Source organism: Apostichopus japonicus, chromosome 5 (assembly GCF_037975245.1).
Source record: "Apostichopus japonicus isolate 1M-3 chromosome 5, ASM3797524v1, whole genome shotgun sequence".
In the NCBI taxonomy this organism is placed as follows: Eukaryota; Metazoa; Echinodermata; class Holothuroidea; order Aspidochirotida; family Stichopodidae; genus Apostichopus; species Apostichopus japonicus.
In genome coordinates this window covers 21221646-21246739 of record NC_092565.1, presented here as the reverse complement: position 1 = coordinate 21246739, position 25094 = coordinate 21221646, and the positions used below count along the sequence as shown (strand labels likewise).

Below are 25094 nucleotides of genomic sequence, written 5' to 3'. Positions count from 1 at the left end.
CAAGCTCCAATTATAGCACGCTATAGCTAGGAAAGTTTTGTGATTACGTAATCGACCTGCCACGGTCGTAAATCGACCACAGGCTCTACATTTAGCCGGCATAGCTTCTTAACACCATTAGGCTCTTGTGTAAACACTATGTGGAAATATGTCCATGTCTAAAGTGTAGTTAATCAGCGTTCACACACAGACTCTCATACAAGAAAAAATATGTGGCAGGTGTTGAAGACTAATTGGTAAAAATAGGTAATTTTACGACCAAGGCAGGTCGATTACGTAATCTCAAGAAACTTTTCCATGATAGCGTGCTATAGTTGGGGTCTACCATAGAGAAGAATATAAGAACGTATATTCATATTCTGCTCTATCATATGGGGTCTACACAGCAGACCTTTGAATTGATCGTTGGCAGGGTAATTGATGTTACAGGTCAGTGTTACTAGCCTATCGATTACAACAGTCATTTTGTCATTAGCCCTAGCAAGCTTCCTCGTAACACTTGTAACTTCCGGTACCGTACCCTCGTCGCATCCACAGGGGCTGCCAATAGATGTGTCACATGTTAATTCTGACCTATTCCGTTCGAGGGTGCCTTGTGAAGCAAACCGTAAGGAAAATCAGTCCGGTGTGTGTGACCGTGTGCCACCGCTCATAACTACTATCAGTTAGAGACTGAAGCTCGGGAGGCTCTTCGACTTTGAAACTGTTGCAAAAGTTCGTAATTCTGTTGGCGTTCTATTGTTTGAGTTAGTACAACTCATGAATGTAACATTTCTTGTAGGCTCGATTCCTTCATTATTTTTACCACCCTCGACATTGCTACATGGATATATGCATCATTGGTTGTTACTCAATTAGCCCTAACCTGAGCCTAGTGTTGGCCTGTAGATGAAGAGAGACTGCAACTTCATTCTGCTTGTGCTTCTCTCACTTCATATTACACTTACAGTCATCATAGCGTACAACAGTCATACAGTTGCACGCTTGAGTGCATAGACATAATCGGTATACATCCTCTACCACAATAGGATAAACAGTGACAATGGAAAGGATAAAGGAATAGGCCTACAGGGAACTTCTTAAGCTATGCTACTCCTGCTCACAATATCACCCCCTCCCCTCCCCTCCCCACGTACTGAAGACCTCACCCCCAAAGTGAGCCTAAAGGCCTATAGCCTAACTTAGGCTAGGCTTTTACCCTATGCCTAACATTGGTCTTAGTCTGTGTTTATACCATCAGTATAGGCTAATCCTACGGAAGCGTAGAAGGGACATTGCATTGACGCGTTACCAACTTGACAAAACGACAATTATCTGCAAATTGACGAGTTGACGAGATGGTAACGTGACAAAAATCAGAAAATTGACGTTTTGACGAGATAACGGATCTCGTCAATGCAGCAATTTTCTGCAAATTGACGAGTTGCACACTTACTACCATCTCGACAAAACCACAAAATTCAGAAAATTGACGTTTTGATGAGATAACGGATCTCGTCAATGCAGCAATTTTTTGCAAATTGACGAGTTGCACACTTACTATCATCTCGACAAAACGACAAAATTCAGAAAATTGACGTTTTGACGAGATAACGGATCTCGTCAATGCAACAATTTTCTGCAAATTGACGAGTTGCACACTTACTACCATCTCGACAAAACCACAAAATTCAGAAAATTGACGTTTTGACGAGATAACGGATCTCGTCAATGCAACAATTTTCTGCAAATTGACGAGTTGCACACTTACTACCATCTCGACAAAACCACAAAATTCAGAAAATTGACGTTTTGACGAGATAACGGATCTCGTCAATGCAACAATTTTCTGCAAATTGACAAGTTGCACACTTACTATCATCTCGACAAGATGACAAAATTCAGAAAATTGTCGGTTTGACGAGATAACGGATCTCGTCAATGCAACAATTTTCTGCAAATTGACGAGTTGCACACTGCATTGACGAGATCCGTTATCTCGACAAAATGACAATTTTCTGAATTTTGTCACGTTACCATCTCGACAACTCGTCAATTTGCAGAAAATTGCTGCATTGACGAGATCCGGTATCTCGTCAAAACGTCAATTTTCTGAATTTTGTCACGTTACCATCTCGACAACTCGTCAATTTGCAGAAAATTGTCGTTTTGTCAAGTTGGTAACTCGTCAATGCAATGTCCCTTCTACGCTTCCGTATAATCCTCAATGGTTTCAGCATGTCTGTTAAAAAAATAGAGAATAATTGATCCTTGTACGTACAGTAGGCTGGCTAACACTGTCACAAGTGATCCAATTATAGAAGAGCTCTAGTCTTCTAGCTAGGCCCTACAATAAGTGTAAAGTTGTTGAGATTTTGTTCACAGCCTTTCTACTTTACAATATGAAGGGATGCAAAATGATGGGGCCTCAGCCTTAATAACTTTAGGTGAACATTTTTTTCTTTTCAAGAATTCCCTGGACATGATATTGTCTTTGACCCTCCCAATTCCTCTAGGCCATGCTGATATCAAGGGTTATTCCCTACAATGAATGTTTGAAAGTTTTGCCAGTTGGTTCAATATTTCTACGATGTTGATAAAACTTATTAGTACAAGAACACCTCATTCAGAAACAAGGATCTACTCATAGATCAAAAATGCAAGGCTAAAATATGTGATGTTAACTGGAAATATTATTCATCACTTGGTGCAACATGATGCTTTGCATGTGAATGAGAGGCTGTGAAATTAGTCAATGTTCTGGTTTCCTTTATCTGCTAGTCGTGAATGAACTTTACATTTGAAGTTGTAGACAGTCACAGCTTATGTTCGAGCTGTCTCTATGAACGGGGGAGAACAAACAGGTATAATTGAAATTACTCACAGAGATATTGTTTCTTATGAAATATTTGTTATCAAACAGGCAACCGATTGCGTTATGAAGGACTGATACATGTATCAAAAGTGGGCAAAATATGTGCTCTATTTGATTCTACAGAACCTGAATGGCATTTTGAAATAAGCTTACTCATAATTATGACCGCCTTGTGGTTTGGTGTTGTTAATCATTGCAGGGAGAAAGAGTCACATTTAATCTCAATTTACTGTACTTATGAAATAATGCATGATAGAATAAATTAGACTCTAAGGTATGGGTTGTACATTGTTGCAATCGGGCTTGGCAAACTTACTTCCTAAGTCGCCAGATGTGTTGACATTTTCCCTTTGACAGAAAAGGATACCATATTTGAATATGCTTAGAAAAAATTGCAGAGGCTGTATTTGACACCTTTTGAACCCTCAAAAATAAGGATGGAAAATATCTCCAGCAGTATAATTTTCTCACAGATCAAATGAACCAATTCTACTGACTTTGCAACTAAAACACTCTACTGGGATATTCTTCTTCTTCTTCCTTTTTGTTGCATTAACTGAACTTGATGCAAACTGAACATTATTAGCATTTTTTAATAGCTACAGTATGTAATACAAAGTGCAAAAGGAATAGCTTTAATGTCTTAAAGTATTTGGTTTATCTCATGGATAAAATGATCTCTCTGGACTGCACAACATTTTTCCTCCATTCAGCATTATTACAAGATGCTGCGTTGTGCACAGCAGTCGTTGAAGACAGTCATCGCTACCGCCGTAGCTCAAAACAGACAAAAGGCAATGAGCACAGCTTCATCTAGGTTGGACCTTGAAGGAATATATCCACCAATTCCTACCCCCTTTGATGACAAAGAAGAGATCGATTATCCAGCTTTACAGAGAAATATAGAAAAATGGAGCAAGATTCCATTTAGAGGTACTGTACTATATATATATATATATATATATATATATATAACCAAAAAATGTATGGACTTGCAATTGCTTTTACTAATTCACTTATTGATAGATTTATTTACAGCAATAATTAATGTAGTTTGAACCTTAGTGCACAAAAGAAAATGAGGAGGGGGGGGGGGGGCTGGGGTCTTAATTGTAAAGAGGAAGTGTCCAAAAAGAAAGAAATCCTGTAGAACTAACAAGATAATGTAATAATTAGAAGAAAGAATTGTAAAAGAGATGATGAAGTCTTTCCTATCCTTATGAGAAGAAAGCTGAATGATATTGAACAGAAATTAATAGGTCACTGTTTGTTCAAAGTGGTTGAATGATGGAAAAAGAACAACAAGGCTAATCATAGAGGGCCAACCAGAAATTTCTTTGCACTTTCACGACTTCTTTAATAAAACAATTCCCATGTACTGTTGCAGTCATGACTTCTTCGATACTTCTCTTTTTCCTGTGCATAAAGTTTTTGCTCATAGCATCTATTTGTTTTTTAGTTTAAAGTTCAAATTAAGTACTTGACATCGTTATATCAGTGAAGAATCTTTTCAAACGTAAATATTCATTGGGGGTATGCGCAAAACGTGTTGTCGTCGTCGTTGCTCTGCTATGAAATGTTGTTCTGTGGAGAAATTCAACAAACTTGTACCAACGTGGCTGTGGACATGTAACAGTATTACACACTTGTTTCCTCTTTTGCATCCTGGAAATCAGATCCATGAGACTTTACATAAATAGTAATATAATTTTCTCTGTTTTTTTTCCCCTCATTCCATGCACCCAATGTAGGTTTAACTGTGCATGGTTCCAATGGAGAGTATACATACCTGACAACAGATGAAAGAATTGATATGGTAAAGAAGGTCCGAAGTTGGTTACCAAAGGACAAACTCATCATTGCAGGAGCTGGGTGTGAATGTAAGTGACCAGGCATATGACTTGAAAGGGCACCATGTCCTTTGGTTGTAGGCACAGGCAAAGTCAACACCTAAGTTTCCGAACCAAAGTCCAATTTTGACATGTCTAACTCGGAAATATTCAATGCGATTCACAAAGACGTCAGTTCCATAAACTATATCGGATACAAGAAATTACTTAATGAGGGAAGCAATATCCAAACATAATTCAGACTTAAAATTAAACCAATAGTTTTGAGTTTTGCCAAATTAATCCACATTTGCATCGCAATTTGATAATAATGTCTCATTCTTTACCCACCACTTTCAATTTGCCTTCCTCTTCCAAATCCACCAACCCATTTGTCCTGCAAGTGCAGGGCTTTTGCTTCCACCTCTGTTTGCACTGGTCACATCTCTGGTCATATCTCTGGTCAAATCTCTGGTCATACCTCTGGTCATACCTCTGGTCATACCTCTGGTCATATCTCTGGTCATATCTCTAACAAGCCCTAATGCTTCCCCTCCCTCCATCTTCATCAGCTCTCTTCAAGTCTTTATCAGCCCTTTGATATGCAGGTGCAGCCCAATTTATATGTCGGTGCAACCCTGTTTATATGCAGGTGCCACCCTGTTTATATGCAGGAGGAGCCTTGTTTATATGCAGGTGCCACCCTCTTTATAAACAGGTGCAGCCCTGTTTATATGCAGGTGCCATTCTGTTTATATGCAGGTGCAGCCCATTTATATGCCGGTGCAGCCCTGTTTATATACAGGTGCAGCCCTGTTTATATGCAGGTGCCACCCTGTTCATATGCAGGTGCAGCCCTGTTTATATGCAGGTGCCACCCTGTTCATATGCAGGTGCAGCCCGCATTTATATGCAGGTGCCACCCTGTTCATATGCAGGTGCAGCCCATTTATATGCCGATGCAGCCCTGTTTATATGCCGATGCAGCCCTGTTTATATGCCGATGCAGCCCTGTTTATATGCAGGTGCAGCCCTGTTTATATGCATGTGCCACCCTGTTATATGCAGGTGGAGCCCCATTAACATGCAGGTGCAGCCACATGTACATGCAGGTGCAGGCCTGTTTATATGCAGGTACCACCCTGTATATATGCAGGTGCAGCCCTGTTCCTCCTTGGCCCATTCTCCTTGCATCTTGGCCACCGCTCCATTACCTACATAGCTAGTCAATACTCTGGTATGTGTACTGTGTATCTTTTGTTATTTTTTCATCAACAGCTACGAGATGTACGATCAAGATGAGCGAGAGGATGGCAGAGGAAGGTGCGGATGCAGTGCTGGTGATAACACCATCCTATTATAAGGGCGGAATGACATCAGAAGCACTCACAAACCATTTTGTAAAGGTATCAGTCATAATGGTTTTTACCTTTTCAGTAGGTTTGGCAGATGAGTGTGACATTATTATTAAGAGCTAGTAATAAGCAAATGATGGCCATGTGGTTTAAGACAAAAATGAAGCAAAATACATCAACTTAAACTCTTCCATTACTCTGAAGGCAGCTCCATTTCTGTGGAAAAATCTCAGGAAAGCTAAGTTTGGTTGTTTTAAATGATAGTCTCTTTCTGCATAAATGCTTCATTTTGAATACTCTTGCACGTTCCATAATTAGCATAGTTGGCACAATTGGTGAGCATTTCTAAAAAGGATTCACGCTAAAGACCTTCTCCCAGCTGATTTCTCCAAAGTGTGATTCTTCCAAAACTTTTGCGTCGTCACTGTTGATTAATAGGGTATCTGACATCACATCTGCAAATGGATCATCATATCTTAGAAAATTTGATTCTATGAATCTCGTAGACTGCCAAACAAGGTGTGCAAAGACGTATATTCTAATCAGAAATTGGTCGGATAACAGTTGGAAAACGAAAAACCTGCGTATATTATATCAGAAGTAACGTTTAGTACAAATTTCCCGATTGGATAAATTTAAGATCGTGCTTTCACCATTTTATTGTCAAAGGTCGCAGACGCAAGTCCAGTACCAGTCATATTGTACAACGTCCCAAAGTTCACCACTATTGAGCTGACTGTGGAGGCGATCCTGGCTCTTGCAAAACATAAAAACATCATTGCCTTAAAGGAGAGTAGTGGGAATGTAAGTTTTGGTCTCTGTCAAATCTGTTCTATTTTTCTTTTACCTTCTTTTGAAAGGAGTTCAATTCAATTACTGAACAAAAGAAGTCTTGTTGATATTTTTTATGCTTTTTAAGGAAAATATATTTATGATTATTATGATCATATTTTTCTTGAGTTTCTTGTCACATATCTAACATCCTTGCAGCACAAAAGTAGAGCATTTTTTTGAGTTTGTGAAACCATATTAACAACATCTTTAGCACCATCTGGCAAAATTTTGGAATATTTCAAACCTTTCATAGTGTGGCTGAAAACCTGAATTTTGTTTTTCGAATGAGAGTCGCTCATTATGTACGACCGAGTACAATTCTACTTAAGGACTACATGAGTGTAATTCATTCATTAACATGCACCACTTTCTATGTAAAGCGTATGATGTATAAAAAAACTGTAGAAGTATGAAAATTGCCCGTCAATTGCTAGCTTCACTACTGAGCAGACATCTGTGTTTAGTGTCACGTCACATACAACTGTTTGTTAGAATACTACCTCAGAAATCCAAGTTGTAAACTTGTTTCTCTGTGGAGTACTGGTATGGACTAAATTGTCATCCATCCTGAGAAATCCTTCACTTGTTAGGTTTGACTTTTAAGCAAAATATGCTTCACAGATTGGATTTGAGGCTGGAAAGGATTGTTGTGTAGAACAGTTCTTGTGAAGACTTTTGCTTTCGTACAGTCAAATAAAATAACAATAATAAATTCCATATATATAGCACTTAATACAGCGCTTCAAAGCGCTTTACAAAGTAGGAAATAGACAAAGGAAACCAAGGGAAGAAAAGGAACTAGGATCAAACAAAAATGTTTAAAGTTGTCCCTTGAAAATACAATTATATATATAATTACATATGTTAATTAAATATATTCATTAAATATAGAGGCAAAATGCAGCACGGGTGACCTTAAAATACAGACTGGCAGTATAAAGAAAACTGCCGAGTCTGCGGAAGAAACAGAATGGTGGAAGGTACCTATAAATATTTATGTTTGGTGTCCCATTGCTTAAGTTGTAACTGAACTAAACTTCTATAAGGTTCCAGACTCATATTACCAGGAATGACCTTGGATTGCAAAGCAAAAGATCTGTATGTTAGGTTTACTGATACTCTAATAGCTAATTATTTCATTGTTTCTTCCAGCAACAAAAACAAGAGAGAGATTAATTAGAAAGAAAAGTTACTTGTACCACGATTAATTGAGCCTTCCCAGACACATACTTGTGACTTGTTCAATTTGTCACTGACCCACAGGTTGCTAAAATCGGTCACATCGTACACCGGACAAAAGGAGAGGATTTCACTGTCCTGGCCGGTTCCGCAGATCACATCTTACAGTCCCATGTCGTAGGTGAGTGGTTCAACAACCATATGTCAGTCAAATGATGGGTAAGATTAAGTTCCATACAAGTAACTGGTGCAGTTCCACTGTAAGAATCTATTGCATGTGAGCCTCTCCACCATGTCTATATCTACCCTAGTGTGTTACCCCTTTATGTACCATTTACATACCCTTTTCATTTGAAATTGGTTTTATCATTTAAACATGTATCGCTTTCTTATTATCATCGGAAAAGTGGGTGATTTGTTTTAAGTTGTCATGGGAAACAAAATATGTTTTTACACATCTTTTTTTTAAAGGAAGTGTGTCATGGTGGATATTAAAGTCTTGAGGTATGAATTTTGTTGTGGGTAATGTGTTCTCAGTTGTCATAGGCAACAAGAGTGGTTTTGCATACTTTATTACTGGAAAGAGTATAAATGGGAAGGGGGAAGGTGGGTGGGTGTAATTATCATTTAAAACACCTCCTTCTGACACCTATAGGTGCTTCGGGCGGAATATGTGCCTTAGCTAACGTCTTGGGGGAAGAAGTTTGTCGTCTCTATGAGCTGTGCAGGACTGGCGACATAGCAGCTGCAACACTACTCCAGCACAAGTTAATTGGTCCAAATGCAGCTGTAAGATATCTTTTCTTACTTTATTGTGGTCACTGTTATCTTTACAGAGCAGGGTCAGATCCAGGATTGCAAAAAAAAAAGATGGTGGTTTGGCCCCTGTCACAACTTCCGTGGGATAATGCAATATGGCACCCTCTAGCGCCCCCTCTGTTGCGACCCCGGGTTTTTCCTTTGGCCTTCAAAGCCGATAAAAATAAAATTTTAGATAGATTCAGGGAAGTAAACTCAAAGGACCAAAAGACTACTGAGATGTTTCTGAAAGTTAACAAAATCGATATATTTACAATGATACGATCTCTACTGATTTGTACAAGGATTATTGGTACTAGAAATTTGGAATATTACAGACAGATTTTACAATATTATACGGCCGTTAAATTTTTAAAAGATTACTTAACTTATCTTACGCAGCGCGTGCCGGCTCTCGGTTCCTTTCGTAGCTGTTCTGACCTCCTTGCGTCACCAACAACGATGTCGGGATTAGGCTCCCTCGTAGGCTGGTATCCCGTGACTTGGTCAGGAGCAAAACCGTTCCCCGCTGGTCCAATTCGACTCAACGTTTGTATCCCAAGGATGGCTTCCTCCTGGGTGAACTCCGAAAAACTCTGCCGAAGTCACGCCTGTCCCGGTTAAACGACGCACCAATCTAATAAACAAACAGTCCACCGGTTCCTCCGTCCGTCCCCTCGATTAATCTTTTATCTCAGATGAATTTCTTTTTACAATAGATCGGAAAACTCTGAACTAAACTCTTCATCACCGAAAATATCTCTTCTTATATAGCCGGGTTTAATCTCCCGAAAATTCTCTTCCAGGAATCCTGACGGAAAAACATCGAGAATCATCCATGTCTCGAAGATACGACTGATAGTGCATCGTTCATTGGTCGACGATATCCGGTCACCTGCTAAAAATTACTTCCCGTATGTTCTGGAAATTTGCACTCGCTAATACCGAATAGCGCCATCATTTCTCGTAGCTTCCAGAAAAAACGCACAAGTTGTCAGTCACGACGAGTGACCTACTTATCACCCTGACCAGCATATACTGAATACACGTACAATGAATAAAGTCGTTCGTGACAATTACTCCCCCTTTAAGATAAATATTTTAAATATTTCATCTATAAATGGACGTGTATGCAACTTTAAATTAAACATAACTAATGAATATTGATAACCATCTCAAAATACTCAAACTAACAATTCCATAAATGTCAAATTCTATAAACTATAAACAATTCTATAATCCGACAAAACTATGTCAATCATAAATGTATGATAGCATAACAACAATCAATAGTGTTACAATCAACACATCTACATCTGATTAAATGAATGAATAACCCGCTTACATTCGGCTCATATAATCTGCACCAACATTGTACTTTCCTTTGATTGATTCCAGTCTGAATCTATACTCTTGTAGTACTAATGCCCATCTCATAATTCTTGAGTTCAGCAACTTCGCTCTATTTAAATAAGTGAGTGGTTCGTGATCAGTCTGTAAGACGAACTCACTTCCGTACAAATATACATGGAATTTCTGTACTGCCCAAACTAATCCTAGGCATTCTCTCTCAATCACTGAATAATTTCTTTCCCTCTCCAATAACTTTCTACTAGCATACGCTACAGGAAATAATTCTCCTTCATGTTCCTGTAGTAGGACTGCACCTATCCCTACATCGGATGCATCGGTCCTCAGAACAAATTGCTTATTTACATCAGGAAGCCTGAGTAGGGGTGGATTAATAAGCGCTTGCTTCAGATCATTGAACGCCTTGTCCTGGGCGCTTCCCCAAATCACTCTATTGGGTGAACCCTTCCTCGTCAGGTCCGACAGTGGGGCAACTAGTGCAGAGTAGTTTGGTATATAGTCTCTGTAATACCCCGTGAGACCAAGAAACGACCTGACTTGGGTTTTCGTCTCGGGTTTTGGAGCGTTTTTGATTTTATCAAGGGTACTCTGCTTCGGGCCCAACTTCCCGTTTCCAACTGTGTGGCCCAAGAACTCTAATTTAGTGAACCCTATTTCACACTTACTCGGACGAGCTGTCAGTCCGCTCTCTCTCAACGTCTGAAATAACAACTCCAAACACTCTACATGCTCATCCCATGTCTCGGTATGAATCAAAATATCATCCAGATAATTGACAACATTTGGCACATCCCTCAAAATGGTTCTCATCAACCTAGTGAAAACTGCCGGTGCCCCAACCAATCCAAAGGGCATCGTTTTAAATTGCCATAACCCATCTGGTGTCACAAAGGCAGTCTTCTCTTTCGCTGACTGTGTCATTTCAACCTGCCAATATCCCTTCGTTAGATCGATTCGACTGAAGTACTTGTCATTCGACAATTCCGAGAATATCTCTGTCATGGTTTGCATAGGTTCAGCTTCATACGTGGTTACTTTATTGAGCTTCCTATAATCCACGCAGAATCTCTTCGTGCCATCAGGTTTAGGTACCAACACCACAGGTGAACTATAAGGTGAGTTTGAAGGTTCAATCACTCCCATGTCAATCATTTTCCTAACTTCCTCTTGTAACGAATCTCGCATCGAGAGTGGTACTGGGTAAGGCTTTGCTTTGATTGGCTTATCAGTAGTTAACTTGATGTCACATTTAAGAACATCGGTTTTGCCAGGTACACCAGTCAGGACATCAGTGAACTTGGATAACACTCGTTTAACCTCGTGGGATTGGCCTACACCTAATTCGTCATTTACGACAACATCCGATGCCGATTCACTCTGATTAGTCTGCAGCGCAGGCAGTTCGAAACAACTTTCCTGCTCCTCATCCTCAGACATTGAAATGACTGTAGTCCCAACCACATTTGACTTGTCCCTACTTATGTACTCTTTCAGCAGGTTTGCATGAAAACTTTTCGACTTCCCATTGACATCGATTGAATAGCTCGATTCGCCAATTTCACTCAATACGGTGAATGGCCCCTTCCACTGCATCAACAGCTTATTTTGATCAGTAGGCAAGAGTATCAACACCAAATCACCTGGTTTGAACTTGCGACTTTTAGCCTTCCGATTATAGTACTTCTTGTACCTCTCTGACGATTCCTGTAACTCTGATCTAGCCAGAGCGCAAGTCTCCTCTAGCCGTTCTCTCAAATCTAGGACATACTGATATGTTGACCTAGTTTCAGGGTTGTCCACTTCAGATGTCCACATCTCCTTCAAAATGGCCATAGGACCTCTCACTGTCCTACCATAGAGTAACTCGAACGGTGCGAAACCTGTGCTGGCTTGCGGAGCCTCCCTATACGCAAATAGTAGTGGTCCTATATAGCGGTCCCAGTCTGACGGTCTCTCCTCACACATGCGCTTTAGCATCCTCTTCAAGGTACCATTGAATTTCTCAACTAGACCGTTGCAGATCGGGTGGTAGGGGGTAGTGGTGAGTTGTCGCAGTGACAGTAATCGACTCACCTCCTTCATCACATCTGAGGTAAACTGTGACCCCCTGTCAGTCAGGATCTCAGATGGGACTCCCACTCTTGAAAATATGTCCACCAAAGCTTCTGCCACTCTCTCAGTATCTATGTTACGCAATGGAACTGCCTCGGGAAACCTTGTTGCATAATCGACAAGTGTTAGGATATACGATTCCCATGCTTAGAAGTAGGACTGATCGGTCCGACAATGTCTACCGCCACCCTCTTGAATGGTGTGTCAATCAAGGGCATGTGACCCAATGGGACCTTAGTGACCCTACCCTTATCACATGTTCTCTGGCAAATATCGCATGACTTGCAATAACGCATTACGTCGGATCCTACACCTGGCCAGTAGAATTGAGACTGAACTTTGTCAGTTGTCTTGGCTATCCCTAGGTGACCCGCCATAATACTGTCATGAGCCAGTTTAATCACTTGATTTCTGAACTTTTCGGGTACAACCAATTGGTCACTAGGCTTGTCATTCCCCGAAACTTTGCGATATAGAATATCATTCCTTAAAATGAATTCGGAGATCCCCTCTTTACCTTTCAGTGGTCTGGGATTCCCAACATGCTTGAAGCAATTTTTGAGGGTTGAATCCTCCTTCTGAGCTTGTCTCAATTGCTCAGGTGTTACGTCATCCATAGGAACTTTAGCCGTTTTTAGGGGTTTCAGATTTTCATTTCGTTTTTGCTTTTGTGCACGTGTCTCTACGGCACCTCCAATATCTGAGTCATCGCCTACGTCATCACTTGGAATCATTTGATCCGCAGCGACTTCCGGTACATCACGTGACTCAACACTGGTTCCTATTTCAACACTAGCTGTTTCTTCCACATTGTGAGGTTCACACTGCTCACTTGGAACTTCTTTTACACTCCAATCTGGGTCGGGATTCTCAGGACCTCGAACACCAGGAACATTCCCAATTATTAAGTCATACACTGGCCTCTTCATACAGAGAGCCTTGAGGGATCCTGTGAAAAAGGGCGTGTCCACCACCACGATAGCTTCTGGAATCTTCCTCACTGTACCGTCAATCAGTACACACAGTTGATCTACACCGGTCAACTGATCATTGGAGATCAAATCTCTCCTAACGATGACACCAGAACACCCGCTATCGTGTAACACTGACACCTTCCTCCCTTTAAGATAACCCTCAACCACCGGCATGCGCTCCTTAACATCTGACAAAATTTTCTCAGTAATGTCGGTAGGCTCCTCACACGCCGCACTGACTATTGGGATCTCGTGACCACACGCTAAATTAATTGAATAGCTGTCACTTTCCTTGATTTGTTTCATCAAACACAGATTCGCGGTTTGTCCGCTACGATGATCTTTTTGCGACCCATCGCTCGATCCTAGTTTGTCGGGTTTGGCATTTTCAGTCGCAACCGCCGATTGCGCTTTAAACCTCTGCCTGCAATCGTTTGCCTTATGCCCCAATTTCCCGCAAACAAAGCATTTTATGGCTGAACGCGTGTTTCTGTTGTCACCCGCGTCCACAATTTTGGTTTTGTATTCCTGACTGTTGGGGTTACCGTCAGGTTTTTTCTCATTTCCCTGATTTGGTTGGAAGGATTTCACACATTTTTCAAGATCCCTGTGATGCGCTTCTAAGTATTTGTCAGCCAGCTCTGACAGCGCTTTAGAAGTCTTGCAGTCATGTTCTCTCAGGAATAATGCCAATTCCTTGCTGCATACATTTAGGAACTGCTCCCGCAACATGAGATCTGAAAATTCCTCGAACGTTTTGTTAATTCCGCCCATTTCCAACCATCTGGCCATATAATTTTCCAACCTTGCCATGTATTGAATTGATGTTTCTCCCTTTTTGGGCCTTTCTCGTCTGAATTTCTGACGGAAGCCTTCCTCTGTGAATTGAAAGCGTTTCAACAGGGCTTTCTTTAGCTTTTGATAATCTTGTGAGTCATCGGGTGGCAGCCTAGAGTAAACACGGAGACTTTCTCCCTTTAGACACAGACTCAAATTTAATGCCCATTGTTCCTCTGACCACTCTTGCGCTGTTGTGAATCGCTCGAAGCGCAGCAAGTATGCGTCGAGGTCTTCCTTCTCATCAAAGTGAGGCATTTTGGGCGTTGGGATTCTATTTGGCTCGCGGCTTGAAGTGGAGCTACGGGAGGAATTCAAATCGGCATTGCCATTGCTATTTTGCTGCAACTCAGCTTGCTTTTCAAGCTTAGCCAATTCAAACATTCTTTGTTTTTCCGCCTCAGCCCTTTGCTTTTCCGCCTCAGCCCTTTGCTTTTCCGCCTCAGCCCTTTCTTGTTGCCTTTCGTCACGAGCGATCTGCTGCTGCTCTTTGACGAAGTTTAAGAGTTCGCCACCCGTAAGACCCATTTTAGCCCCCAACTCAGTTAATTCTCTAATATCCATCATTCAGTCAGGCAAACACATGTACCAATAACAATATATCAAATATATATGGTTTCAGAAACTTCTCAGTTTTGTAAGTCACTTCGGGATATACCCCTTTCTGGTGTTTTACACTTTTCCCGTTTTGTTTCTATTTTTTTAAACACTTCCCCGGTTTGTTTCTATCTTTTAAACAATTCCCGTTTTGTTTCTATCTTTTAAACAATTCCCGGATAGGCCCCCATTAATTGTCACAACTTCCGTGGGATAATGCAATATGGCACCCTCTAGCGCCCCCTCTGTTGCGACCCCGGGTTTTTCCTTTGGCCTTCAAAGCCGATAAAAATAAAATTTTAGATAGATTCAGGGAAGTAAACTCAAAGGACCAAAAGACTACTGAGATGTTTCTGAAAGTTAACAAAATCGATATATTTACAATGATACGATCTCTACTGATTTGTACAAGGATTATTGGTACTAGAAATTTGGAATATTACAGACAGATTTTACAATATTATACGGCCGTTAAATTTTTAAAAGATTACTTAACTTATCTTACGCAGCGCGTGCCGGCTCTCGGTTCCTTTCGTAGCTGTTCTGACCTCCTTGCGTCACCAACAACGATGTCGGGATTAGGCTCCCTCGTAGGCTGGTATCCCGTGACTTGGTCAGGAGCAAAACCGTTCCCCGCTGGTCCAATTCGACTCAACGTTTGTATCCCAAGGATGGCTTCCTCCTGGGTGAACTCCGAAAAACTCTGCCGAAGTCACGCCTGTGCCGGTTAAACGACGCACCAATCTAATAAACAAACAGTCCACCGGTTCCTCCGTCCGTCCCCTCGATTAATCTTTTATCTCAGATGAATTTCTTTTTACAATAGATCGGAAAACTCTGAACTAAACTCTTCATCACCGAAAATATCTCTTCTTATATAGCCGGGTTTAATCTCCCGAAAATTCTCTTCCAGGAATCCTGACGGAAAAACATCGAGAATCATCCATGTCTCGAAGATACGACTGATAGTGCATCGTTCATTGGTCGACGATATCCGGTCACCTGCTAAAAATTACTTCCCGTATGTTCTGGAAATTTGCACTCGCTAATACCGAATAGCGCCATCATTTCTCGTAGCTTCCAGAAAAAACGCACAAGTTGTCAGTCACGACGAGTGACCTACTTATCACCCTGACCAGCATATACTGAATACACGTACAATGAATAAAGTCGTTCGTGACAGCCCCCGAGGTCATTGACCATGGCTCCCATGTAGGAGGGTCTTTCCCCCAGCAAGAAAATCAAAGTTGAGATGTGATATATGGTTCATTCCAAGGCATAGTCGAACTTAAAATTAGGTCTACATCTGCACCTGCAGAGAGTAGTATTTAGGGTAAAATATTTTATATTTCATTGTGAGTTTGCCATGCAGCATTAGAAGTCATTCCTCCTCCTCCCCCTGCCTCCAACCCCACCCCACCCCTGCTGTCCTTGGAGCATTATTCTAGAAACTTTTGATGATCTTATCTTACCCTTCCAAATGTCTGGGAATATTTTGGAGAGTAGGAACATTCATAAGAACAGTTTCAGAAAATCTGTCGATTTTAAGTATGATAGGATTGGAGTGGCAATTCTGTTTTCCTTGAGAAGTTTTATAAAAACCCTTTTAATATTGCCTGCAAAACATAGCAAGGCAAACATGAACATTTTTTTATTTTAATAGATCCTGACTTCTTATTTCTTATATACAAAAACAGAAAAGGAAAAGAATAATTAATTATTACCCAATTTAAGATAATGATATTGTTTTATCCTTGCAGGTCACGAGTAAGTTTGGGGTACCTGGACTTAAATTTGCGATGGAACAGTTTGGTTACTATGGAGGTGACCCAAGATCACCTCTCCTGCCATTAGCCAAGGAAAAGCAGTCCCTCCTTTTAAGTTTATTTCAAGAAGATCAATTTTTGAAGTAATAGATGAAAGGTCGCTTTGGTCACAGCATCAAGACAGGCCAAGTGATGCATAACTGTATAACAACAACAAATTATGAAAATAATAATAATACAACTGAACATCATGACATCTTCAAAGTCATAACACTATTTTTTTACTTGTAAACAGGGGGATAGATGCAGGATTTTAAAAAGATGGGGGTGTAACCCTGATGCGTTTAGGCATGTTTAGGCTATAACATAGGTCTGCACCCAAGGTTGTGCTAGAAACTATTTTAATTTTTTTTGTGTAGGGATGGAAAGTGAGGTTGGAGGGGTGCATGTGCATCCTCACACCCCCATTCCTGGATTTTGTGCCATTTGTAAAAGATGCCATTACCCTTCATGGTTTCATCTGGCTTAATACTCGTTATACTCCTCACATGAATGATCAAATAATGAACAGGAAAACTGAGGGGGGAAAGGATGGCTAGGGTAAGTTCAAGGGCCTTTCAATTGCATTTAAATGTTAATTGACTTGGTCAAATTGAATTAAAGTTAGAAATGCAAAATAAGCACAGATAGTAAAAAAAAGGGACAATTTGTGAGTTGTGTGCTACCAATAATGTTGGAAAACACTAAACTCAATAATGGTAATGAAATTGACCTTACATTTAGAATTACTTAAAGGGTTTACAAAAGATCGGTTGCTTTTGAAGCAGGGATAGCCTAAACCATTGTGGGTTTTTATTATTTGTGCAGTTGAACTCAAATTTGACCTTTTTCTTTTAAAGAATATCTCTATTTTGGGTTTTGAATGTTATGTTAGCTGTCTTTGGATGGCTGACTTGCTGAGTATTGTTATAAAGTTATTATTATTTTTGTAAAGTTATTTTTCTTCCATTTAATAAAATGAATTATTGTTATATAGATGCATGTATAACACAACACTTCTTTGCCCTCCAATCTTATACAGTACTTTCGGTTATCCTATTTTTTTTGTCATCTTATATTTTGGCTTATTATTGCTTTCCTGGGTTGAGATCCACTGTGCTATTATACAGCAATTGAGCTTGTGAAATTTTCATCTTTTGACATTTTGTAAAGTTGCAGCAAAGTTGCCAAAAAAAGATTGTGTACACTTTAATAATAATAAATTACATTTATATAACGCTTAATACAGCATTTCAAAGCGCAGCGTTTACAAAGTAGGAAAGAGATAAAGGAAACCAAGGAAGAAAAAAAAATAGGAGTCAAACAGAATTTTTTTAAGTTGTCTCTTGAAAATACAAAGTGAGGGAAAGTCACGAACGTGAAATGCGAATTCGTTCCAAAGAGAAGGCGCAGCGACAGAAAAGGCACAATCGCCATAACGAGGGGGTACGTGGACCAGGAGTTAATTGCAAATGCGCATGATAGGAAGAGCGAAGCGTAACTGTAGTTATATAGCCTAGTGGAGTGTATAGCCTAGTGGTTAACGCCGGCGTCTCCCAGTCATGAGATCCCCGGTTCGATTCCCCGCCGACAGCAATGTGTGTCGTCTGGCAAGGGTTCAATACAACTTCCCAACATGGACGTTAAATGAATGTGTGCCGAGAGAATTTGGCTTCGGTCAGCTTGCGAGTCTAAAAAGCCTCCATGGCTTCTTTCGCGAGTTCCTGCTTGCGGGAAGATCATATATACATACATACACACATACATACACACATACATACACACATACATACACACATACACACACACTTACATACATACACACATACATACATACATACATACATACATACATACATACATACATACATACATACATACATACATACATACATACATAGTTGACCGACGCAAAGGAGTAAGAAGGTCAGTGATATATTGAGGGGCAAGCCCATTGATCGCTTTGTAGGTGAGAAGTAGGATCTTAAACTGGATGCGCTGAGAGACGGGAAGCCAATGCAATGAACGGAGTACAGGAGTGATGTGATCAAACTTTTAAGTGAGTGAGACTAGGAAACACTTTGTCAGGTCTACATCATTTTGGGCCTTTTTCGATTCTTTGCTGAAAGCAAGAGTAACCCTGCGCGATGGTGATGGCATTTGTGTGTCTGTGGATTCACTGTAATGAGTACAAGAACTCCCTTGTTTTCTGTGGAGGTCAAAGGTCATATGAAGTCAACAGAGGTCAAAGTCTAAACCCTTGTATTCACAATGACTCCTACTGTAAAGCTTAAAGCAATTTCGAATTTGGGGTGTACATCTATCATAGTGATTTATACAAGACCCTTGTTGTTTTCTTTGGTCAAAGGTCATTTGAGGTCTAAAGAATTTTATGAAAACCTTGTAAACATGTTGACACAAGTGTAAGAACCTTGGTGGATCACGTTAGTTGATTCTTGTCTGCAGTGTTACAATGATTATATCATTTGAAAATCCGCCCTTTAGAGACTGCAATTCATTTTCGGCCACTGGCCACTTCTGCACCTATTAGTCTGGAACAATAGCCTGTGGGTTACGTAGTCAACTCGCCAAGCCTAGCAAAGGAACAATGATGGAAGAGCCACTTCCTCAGCGCAACCCCCCCCCCCCCCCCTTATCTACTGCGAGAGCCTATTAAAATGCCAGAGGCAGGTAAACTGTTATGGCAGTGGTATTAAAGGGTGCATTTTCAAATGTTATGTGAACTATGTTCCTTTTTCTTGTATTTTTCACTTTTATTTATATTAACTTGGATTGGATAATGCTCCATCTTAATGAAGGGGAAGGGTCGCACAGACCCTTGAAGTTAAATCGATAAGATAGTAATTACCTTTAATGGTAAATATTGCTTTTCTTTTGAATATTTATGCCAATCATCACTGCCATCGATTTAATTTTCTCAATACTTTAAAATCCAAATAAGTGTAGTCTAATACCACAATTGAAATGCTTCCGAAATGAATAATATCAGTGAAACTATCATGAATGGTCTCTTCTATGTTATGTGTGATGTCGATACCCCTTTTCAGTGTTATTTCGACCGTTTTCTCTTCTTTTTTTATTCTGGTCTGTATTCTGTAATGACTACATGTCACGGAAATTTCGGGTATTTAAGTAAACAGTTCCAAGGCAGTAGATTTCGAAAGGTGGAAATATCGTAGGCTTAGGAGCATAATTTGATTTGGGGGGGGGGGGGGGGGCTTTAACGACTTGCCCGAAAAATATATCCAAAAATTTTCGCGCGCAATTTATTTTTCTTTCAGTAGTGGGCGGCGCTATTTTCTACTCTTGCACCCGGGCGCCAAAACTTCTAGCTACGCCACTGTGTTTCTGTAGGACTCATCTCATCTTTAATTCTGTGGTGTTTATAATGATATACTGTACTCGCGCAGCTAATTCATCTATGCGACGAATAAAGTATTGCGCACGGCCCACCATTTCATCCTAGTTTGCAAGACGTACGCTCTTATTGGTTAGTCGTATCCCAGACGAGTAGTGTTTGACACATACTTCCTTAACAGCCGGACGAATAGCGACGCCCTATTGATAAAGGAACTGAAGTACAGCTGCCTTGAAAACGCAATTATTATGTGTCACACCGATATATAGTCCACCAAACCACTAAAATGATCCACTCTCAGGCTCTCAGCCCCAGTACCCTTTATGTCAAAACTGATAGTGTGATCAAGATGATGGTGTTACATGAAATGTGTATCAGGTAGAATATGCCCATTAAAAGCCCCATTGACTTACACACTAAATCACAAAAGTAATGTGGTCTCTAAGTCTAGATAGAAGTTCTCATTAGCTAAACGATACCCAACACCGGATAGCTGACAAGTTGGCCTTTCATGGCACCATCAATTTTCCGTATCATGACCATGTAGATATTTTGCTATCTGAGCCGGAAGTTTTCGTCACTTGTAAACAAACCTCTTCACTTAGAAGTAAACAATGTTCGTACGCTGCTCTTGGGAGGCCTAAAGGGGTCTGAAATTGCCTCAATTGACCCAATTTTCTCACCACAACATGTACTTCCATTCATGCTCTTCAACATGCAAGCCACAAACAAAAATAGATCATGATTGATAACAGGTCAATAAAAGATGTCACTCCTGCTGCTTTTTGGCACTTTTCCTGACGGAGAACAATCGAGCGGATAAATATAGACTCTAATAGGAGTATGCCACCATCATGAATAGACACTACACAATGACCTACTGATTAGTGCACTGTAGTCTTTGAAACTGACCATTTCACCATTTGTAGCACAAGCTAATAATTTACTGACATGTATAACACATCGTAGTGACTCAACTTGGGGTGGGGGTTGGGGTTGGGGAGGACGGCGGCTCCCCGTGTCCCAGCCTATCTATACAGGTCTGAGAGTATTTCTCATCAGAATGTTACAAATCTGAAAAGTTCCCTAGATGCACAACCACTGTAAAGCGGTAAAAAAAATTGGAAAATTACCGTTTCATACACATGCTATCATCACCTTAATAAAACGTAATATGAAGTTTGAAAGTTAACATCATGAAGAGATGAACTTCGGTGAAAATCCGAAAAGGATCGTGCCATCTTTACAAAACATCTTAAGTTTGAAAATCACCGTTCAACGTCAAAAAGCTTTTTACATTTTTAATACTTTTGTATTCACTGGTTGCTCTTTTCTTCTGATTTTTTAATTCCTTTTTTTTGTTGTCAAAGGCTATACCGTATTTTATAAATGACCATGAAAACTGAAAGCAGTTCACATTTAAGCCACCTTAATATACTACAAAAGAGTGTCATATATCTCATGCAGCACCTTGTCAACGTATACAAGCCCACTTTTTTAGAAACTTAATTTATTGAAATTAGATGATATTATAAAAGTTAATATTGCGACATTTATAAACAAGGCTTGGAATGGATTATTACCAGTTTCCAAAAGTGTATACATAGCAATAGAGAGTTCCATTATCATAATACAAGACCGGATAGCAACGCACTGCACATTATAACTCATATAACACACGCACTGGTATATGTTAAGCCTAAGAAACCGCATGCAACAAAAACATGCAACTCACTATCAAATGCTTCAAAAACTAAGAAATCAAGCTCCATAGTTAGAAAATGCCTTAATGAAGAGAGTATTTCTTATTAATTATGATTTAATGGTAAGCTGAAATATACACATTCATTATTTTCACTTTTTTTCTCTCTTCTGGGAGTCTTCTGTGTAAGTTAAGCCAGTATAGGCTTTTCAGAAGACTTCCCTTCACATTGTAAATCTTCATGTGAAAAGAAATAAATTGACAAACTGTAAGCAAATTGACGACGCAAGCGCATATCCTAAACCCATGTATATAGATGTGTACATGCATGCTATTGCTGCAGGGCAATGCATAAACCAAGGAACCATAAACGTCAAAACAATTTGTAAGGACAAAAATCATTAATACGGAAGCGTAGAAGAAGCATAACATTGATATAACAAATATATGAATTTTGGCGTCTTGCAAACTTCATATGTATGTATTGTGTGCATTTTAGATCCTTCTGCAAGCAGGAACTCGCGAAGGAGCCATCATTGGCTTATCAAAGCCGCAAGCTGACCGAAGTCAGTCTCTTAGATTCATATTTTAACGTCCATGATTATGAATTGTCAATTGTCAACAACTCTGTAACTGGACGACATACATTTAATCTTGTAGTGACTCAAACTCGGGACCTTATGATTGAAAGGCACCGGCGTTAACCACTGAGCTAACACTCCCTGAGCTAACACTCATATACCATCATGAACAAACGTGAGAAAACTGAAAATAGCCGTTTAATCAAGAAGCACTAACCGAGCATAACGTTGAATATATATATATATATACATATATATATACATATATATATACATATATATATATATATATATATATATATATATATATATATATATATATATATATATATATATAAACAATTATTAAAAACATTGCTACCATCTTGAAAATTGGCCTACGTCAAAAATATGAGTAACTTATTTCAGTTTTGAACTTTTGACGAAATGCTCAATCCGTGCAAAAGCGTAAAAATTCAGTTGTGCAAACTTTTTAACATCATTGCAAACCGTCAACAAATCTTGGAAATTAATGCTTTTTTTTAAGTGGTGTACCAACAAAGTGTGCAAAGTAGTAACTTTCAGAATTATGAAGCTTTGTACGGAAAAATGAATCTCGCCAAACTAGATTAGCCTACATACCGAAATCCAGATTTAGACGAAGACCTATATCGGAATTATGTCGACATATTTAGAACAACCATTAAGTCACGTTGGAAAACACAAGCAGCTGTTGACATTTGGGTATCTGCTTTTGCGGTATTTACGTCATTGAGTTGTTCTAAAAATGTCGACATTTATTTTGAAGAGATGAACTACGCCTTGCATTTAACACATTCTGTTAAATCATTTCTATTTATGTTACTTATTCACCTTGGATAAAGAATTAAATAAATCCATAACAGAAGCAACCATAAACTTTTGCAACATAAATTACTTCTTCAAAGTATCACCGACTGCCTGCCGATGGTTATAGGCGCGTACAGCCAGATTTCCTTTTTTGGTTTCTTTGGGTGGGTTGGCTTTATTTATTTGTGTAAAAAACAGAAAACCCAAAAGCAGATGCGAATAACGCAAGTTGGTGCGAATTTTGCTAGCGCGGATAGCGCGAAGCCTAAAAGGGGGGATTGTGTGCAGGGATGGGGTGGCGTAGGTACCTCTGAAGCTTTGCGATTTGATCATTTCCAGAACTTCAATCATCTTCAAATAAGTCGAAGGTTTAGAACTGCGTAAGTAAATTATAGTCACTGAAATTTAAATATTTGTGTATCATCCTACTTGCCTGCTTTGTTTTTGGATCGAGGTAAATTACATTTAGAGTGTTGAGGAACCAGAGGGGTACAAATATTTTTCGGTGTGGGTGCCTCTCATATCCGTTCCCCGGTCCCTCCTGTACCACCACCCCCCCCCACCCCTTGGAGTTGTATCTGTCGTGAAACATACTATTTGAAGTCATATACATGTTAGACCCACTCGTAGAACAGTTGGCACGTTTTCATTACATGTGATGTAAACGAAATGATGACTTTATACGAATAATGATGGTGAAGATAGGGTTATTTGGGGTGTTACTAAAACGAATGACAATTGCGTTACACATAACGAATGACAATATGTTGTACACACTAAAAAAATGCATTGTCTAAAGCGAATGACAGTGAATGACAGCACAGACATTTGCTTCAACCGGATATCACAGTTCAGACTTCGTGGGTATATTAAAGCCACGCAAACCGAGTGGACGCGAAGTGCGTGGCTTACAGATCAAGTTAAGTACGGACAAGATACAAACGCACCTTATAGTAAGCGAAATTGTAAGTCTGATTTTAAAAAGTAAATTTTCCGATTCTAACAATTTAATTGTTAGAAACTAACAATACTATAATCTTGAAACGGCTTCAGTTATCTTTCTATATAAATCTACAGAGGTAAATGGCAAAAGCACAGCACTCAAGCGCATTCTCACACAAAAACTTTCGCTGTGGTTTCTATCCGTAAATTACACCAATGGAACCACGTCACATGCGATTTTCCTCAAATCATTTTTGCGCAGAAAACCAATAACCGCATTTACTCCACTCCGCATTTTATCTCCACTCACCACTGTCCTTCGTTGTCATTCGTTGTCATTCGCTGCCATTCGCGAATGATAATTAACCCTGTACAAAGTCAATTGTCATTCGTTTTAGTTTGTCCCGTTATTTGGTCACACGTGTTATTCGTGGATAAATACCAGTTTATATCAAGTCGAAGACAAACATATATAATTCATTTCTATTTCTGATCTCTTCGTCACCGCTACTTCCAACCGCTAGTCCAACCCCATCCAATTCCGGAACCACCGTGTTCAACCCCATTTTGCTCCCATTCAACGGAAGACATGTAATATATCTGCATGCATCTGACCCTTATTTTGTTGGACAACAGATGGCTAGAATTTTGTTTGATGTCATTGTTTACAGGATTCCGATGTACTGGATACTTGTCCATTTTTTTTTATCATTAAATACCCTGGAATCGACTGCCAACTTATGTCAAAAATTGTTCTAATGTGGATCCACATTAGTTAACCCAAAGGCAAGTTTTCGAATCATTTGTCTTGCAAAATCACATAATTTACTGAAGATATCTTACAAATCGTAAATCTTTGACATATCCAGTTGGCTCGTGACAATCATACATGACAATCCCTCCCACTCATCCCACCTCCTCCCCTTCAGGTGACCCAGGGGTTTGTATCTGTGCATTTCATCCAATTTATGAATCATTTTGCACAAAATAACCTCCTTTTGTCAATGCGCTTTTCAAAGCAAGTAGGTTTTAACGTATTTTACTCCTCGCATTTTACGGCCTGAACAACTTTCAAATCATTCGTCAACAAATGCAAACGCATTTTGATCACTAACAA

The 25094-nt window shown here is 39.7% G+C and overlaps 2 protein-coding genes across 4 annotated transcripts; one reads left to right on the top strand and one right to left on the bottom strand.

The window, feature by feature from the left end:
- The first annotated feature begins 548 nt into the window (after window positions 1–548).
- LOC139968029 (4-hydroxy-2-oxoglutarate aldolase, mitochondrial-like) lies at window positions 549–17582 on the top strand. Of its 3 annotated transcripts, none has more exons than XM_071972318.1 (8): window positions 549–714; window positions 3568–3787; window positions 4606–4734; window positions 5962–6089; window positions 6708–6842; window positions 8136–8232; window positions 8707–8840; window positions 16501–17582. In XM_071972318.1, the coding sequence occupies exons 2-8, from the start codon at window positions 3580–3582 to the stop codon at window positions 16651–16653; spliced, it is 984 nt and encodes a 327-aa protein (XP_071828419.1). In that variant the 5' UTR covers window positions 549–714; window positions 3568–3579; the 3' UTR covers window positions 16654–17582. The 3 variants fall into 3 exon arrangements, with proteins under 3 accessions (XP_071828419.1, XP_071828420.1, XP_071828422.1); XM_071972319.1 differs by having other exon boundaries at window positions 549–746; XM_071972321.1 differs by lacking the exon at window positions 549–714 and adding an exon at window positions 2265–2843.
- Window positions 12458–15922, bottom strand: LOC139968149 (uncharacterized). Its single transcript, XM_071972544.1, has one exon. It carries the CDS (start codon window positions 14708–14710, stop codon window positions 12458–12460), a length of 2253 nt encoding a protein of 750 aa, XP_071828645.1. The 5' UTR covers window positions 14711–15922.
- Window positions 17583–25094: the final 7512 nt, after the last annotated feature.

Excerpts from the sequence above, each read along its gene's own strand:
- LOC139968149 (XM_071972544.1), bottom strand. The coding sequence starts at position 14,710 with ATGATGGATATTAGAGAATTAACTGAGTTGGGGGCTAAAATGGGTCTT.
- LOC139968029 (XM_071972318.1), top strand. The coding sequence starts at position 3,580 with ATGCTGCGTTGTGCACAGCAGTCGTTGAAGACAGTCATCGCTACCGCC. Across the intron at positions 6,843-8,135 it reads TAAAGGAGAGTAGTGGGAAT|GTTGCTAAAATCGGTCACAT; the intron begins GTAAGTTTTGGT and ends ACTGACCCACAG. Across the intron at positions 8,841-16,500 it reads TAATTGGTCCAAATGCAGCT|GTCACGAGTAAGTTTGGGGT; the intron begins GTAAGATATCTT and ends TTATCCTTGCAG.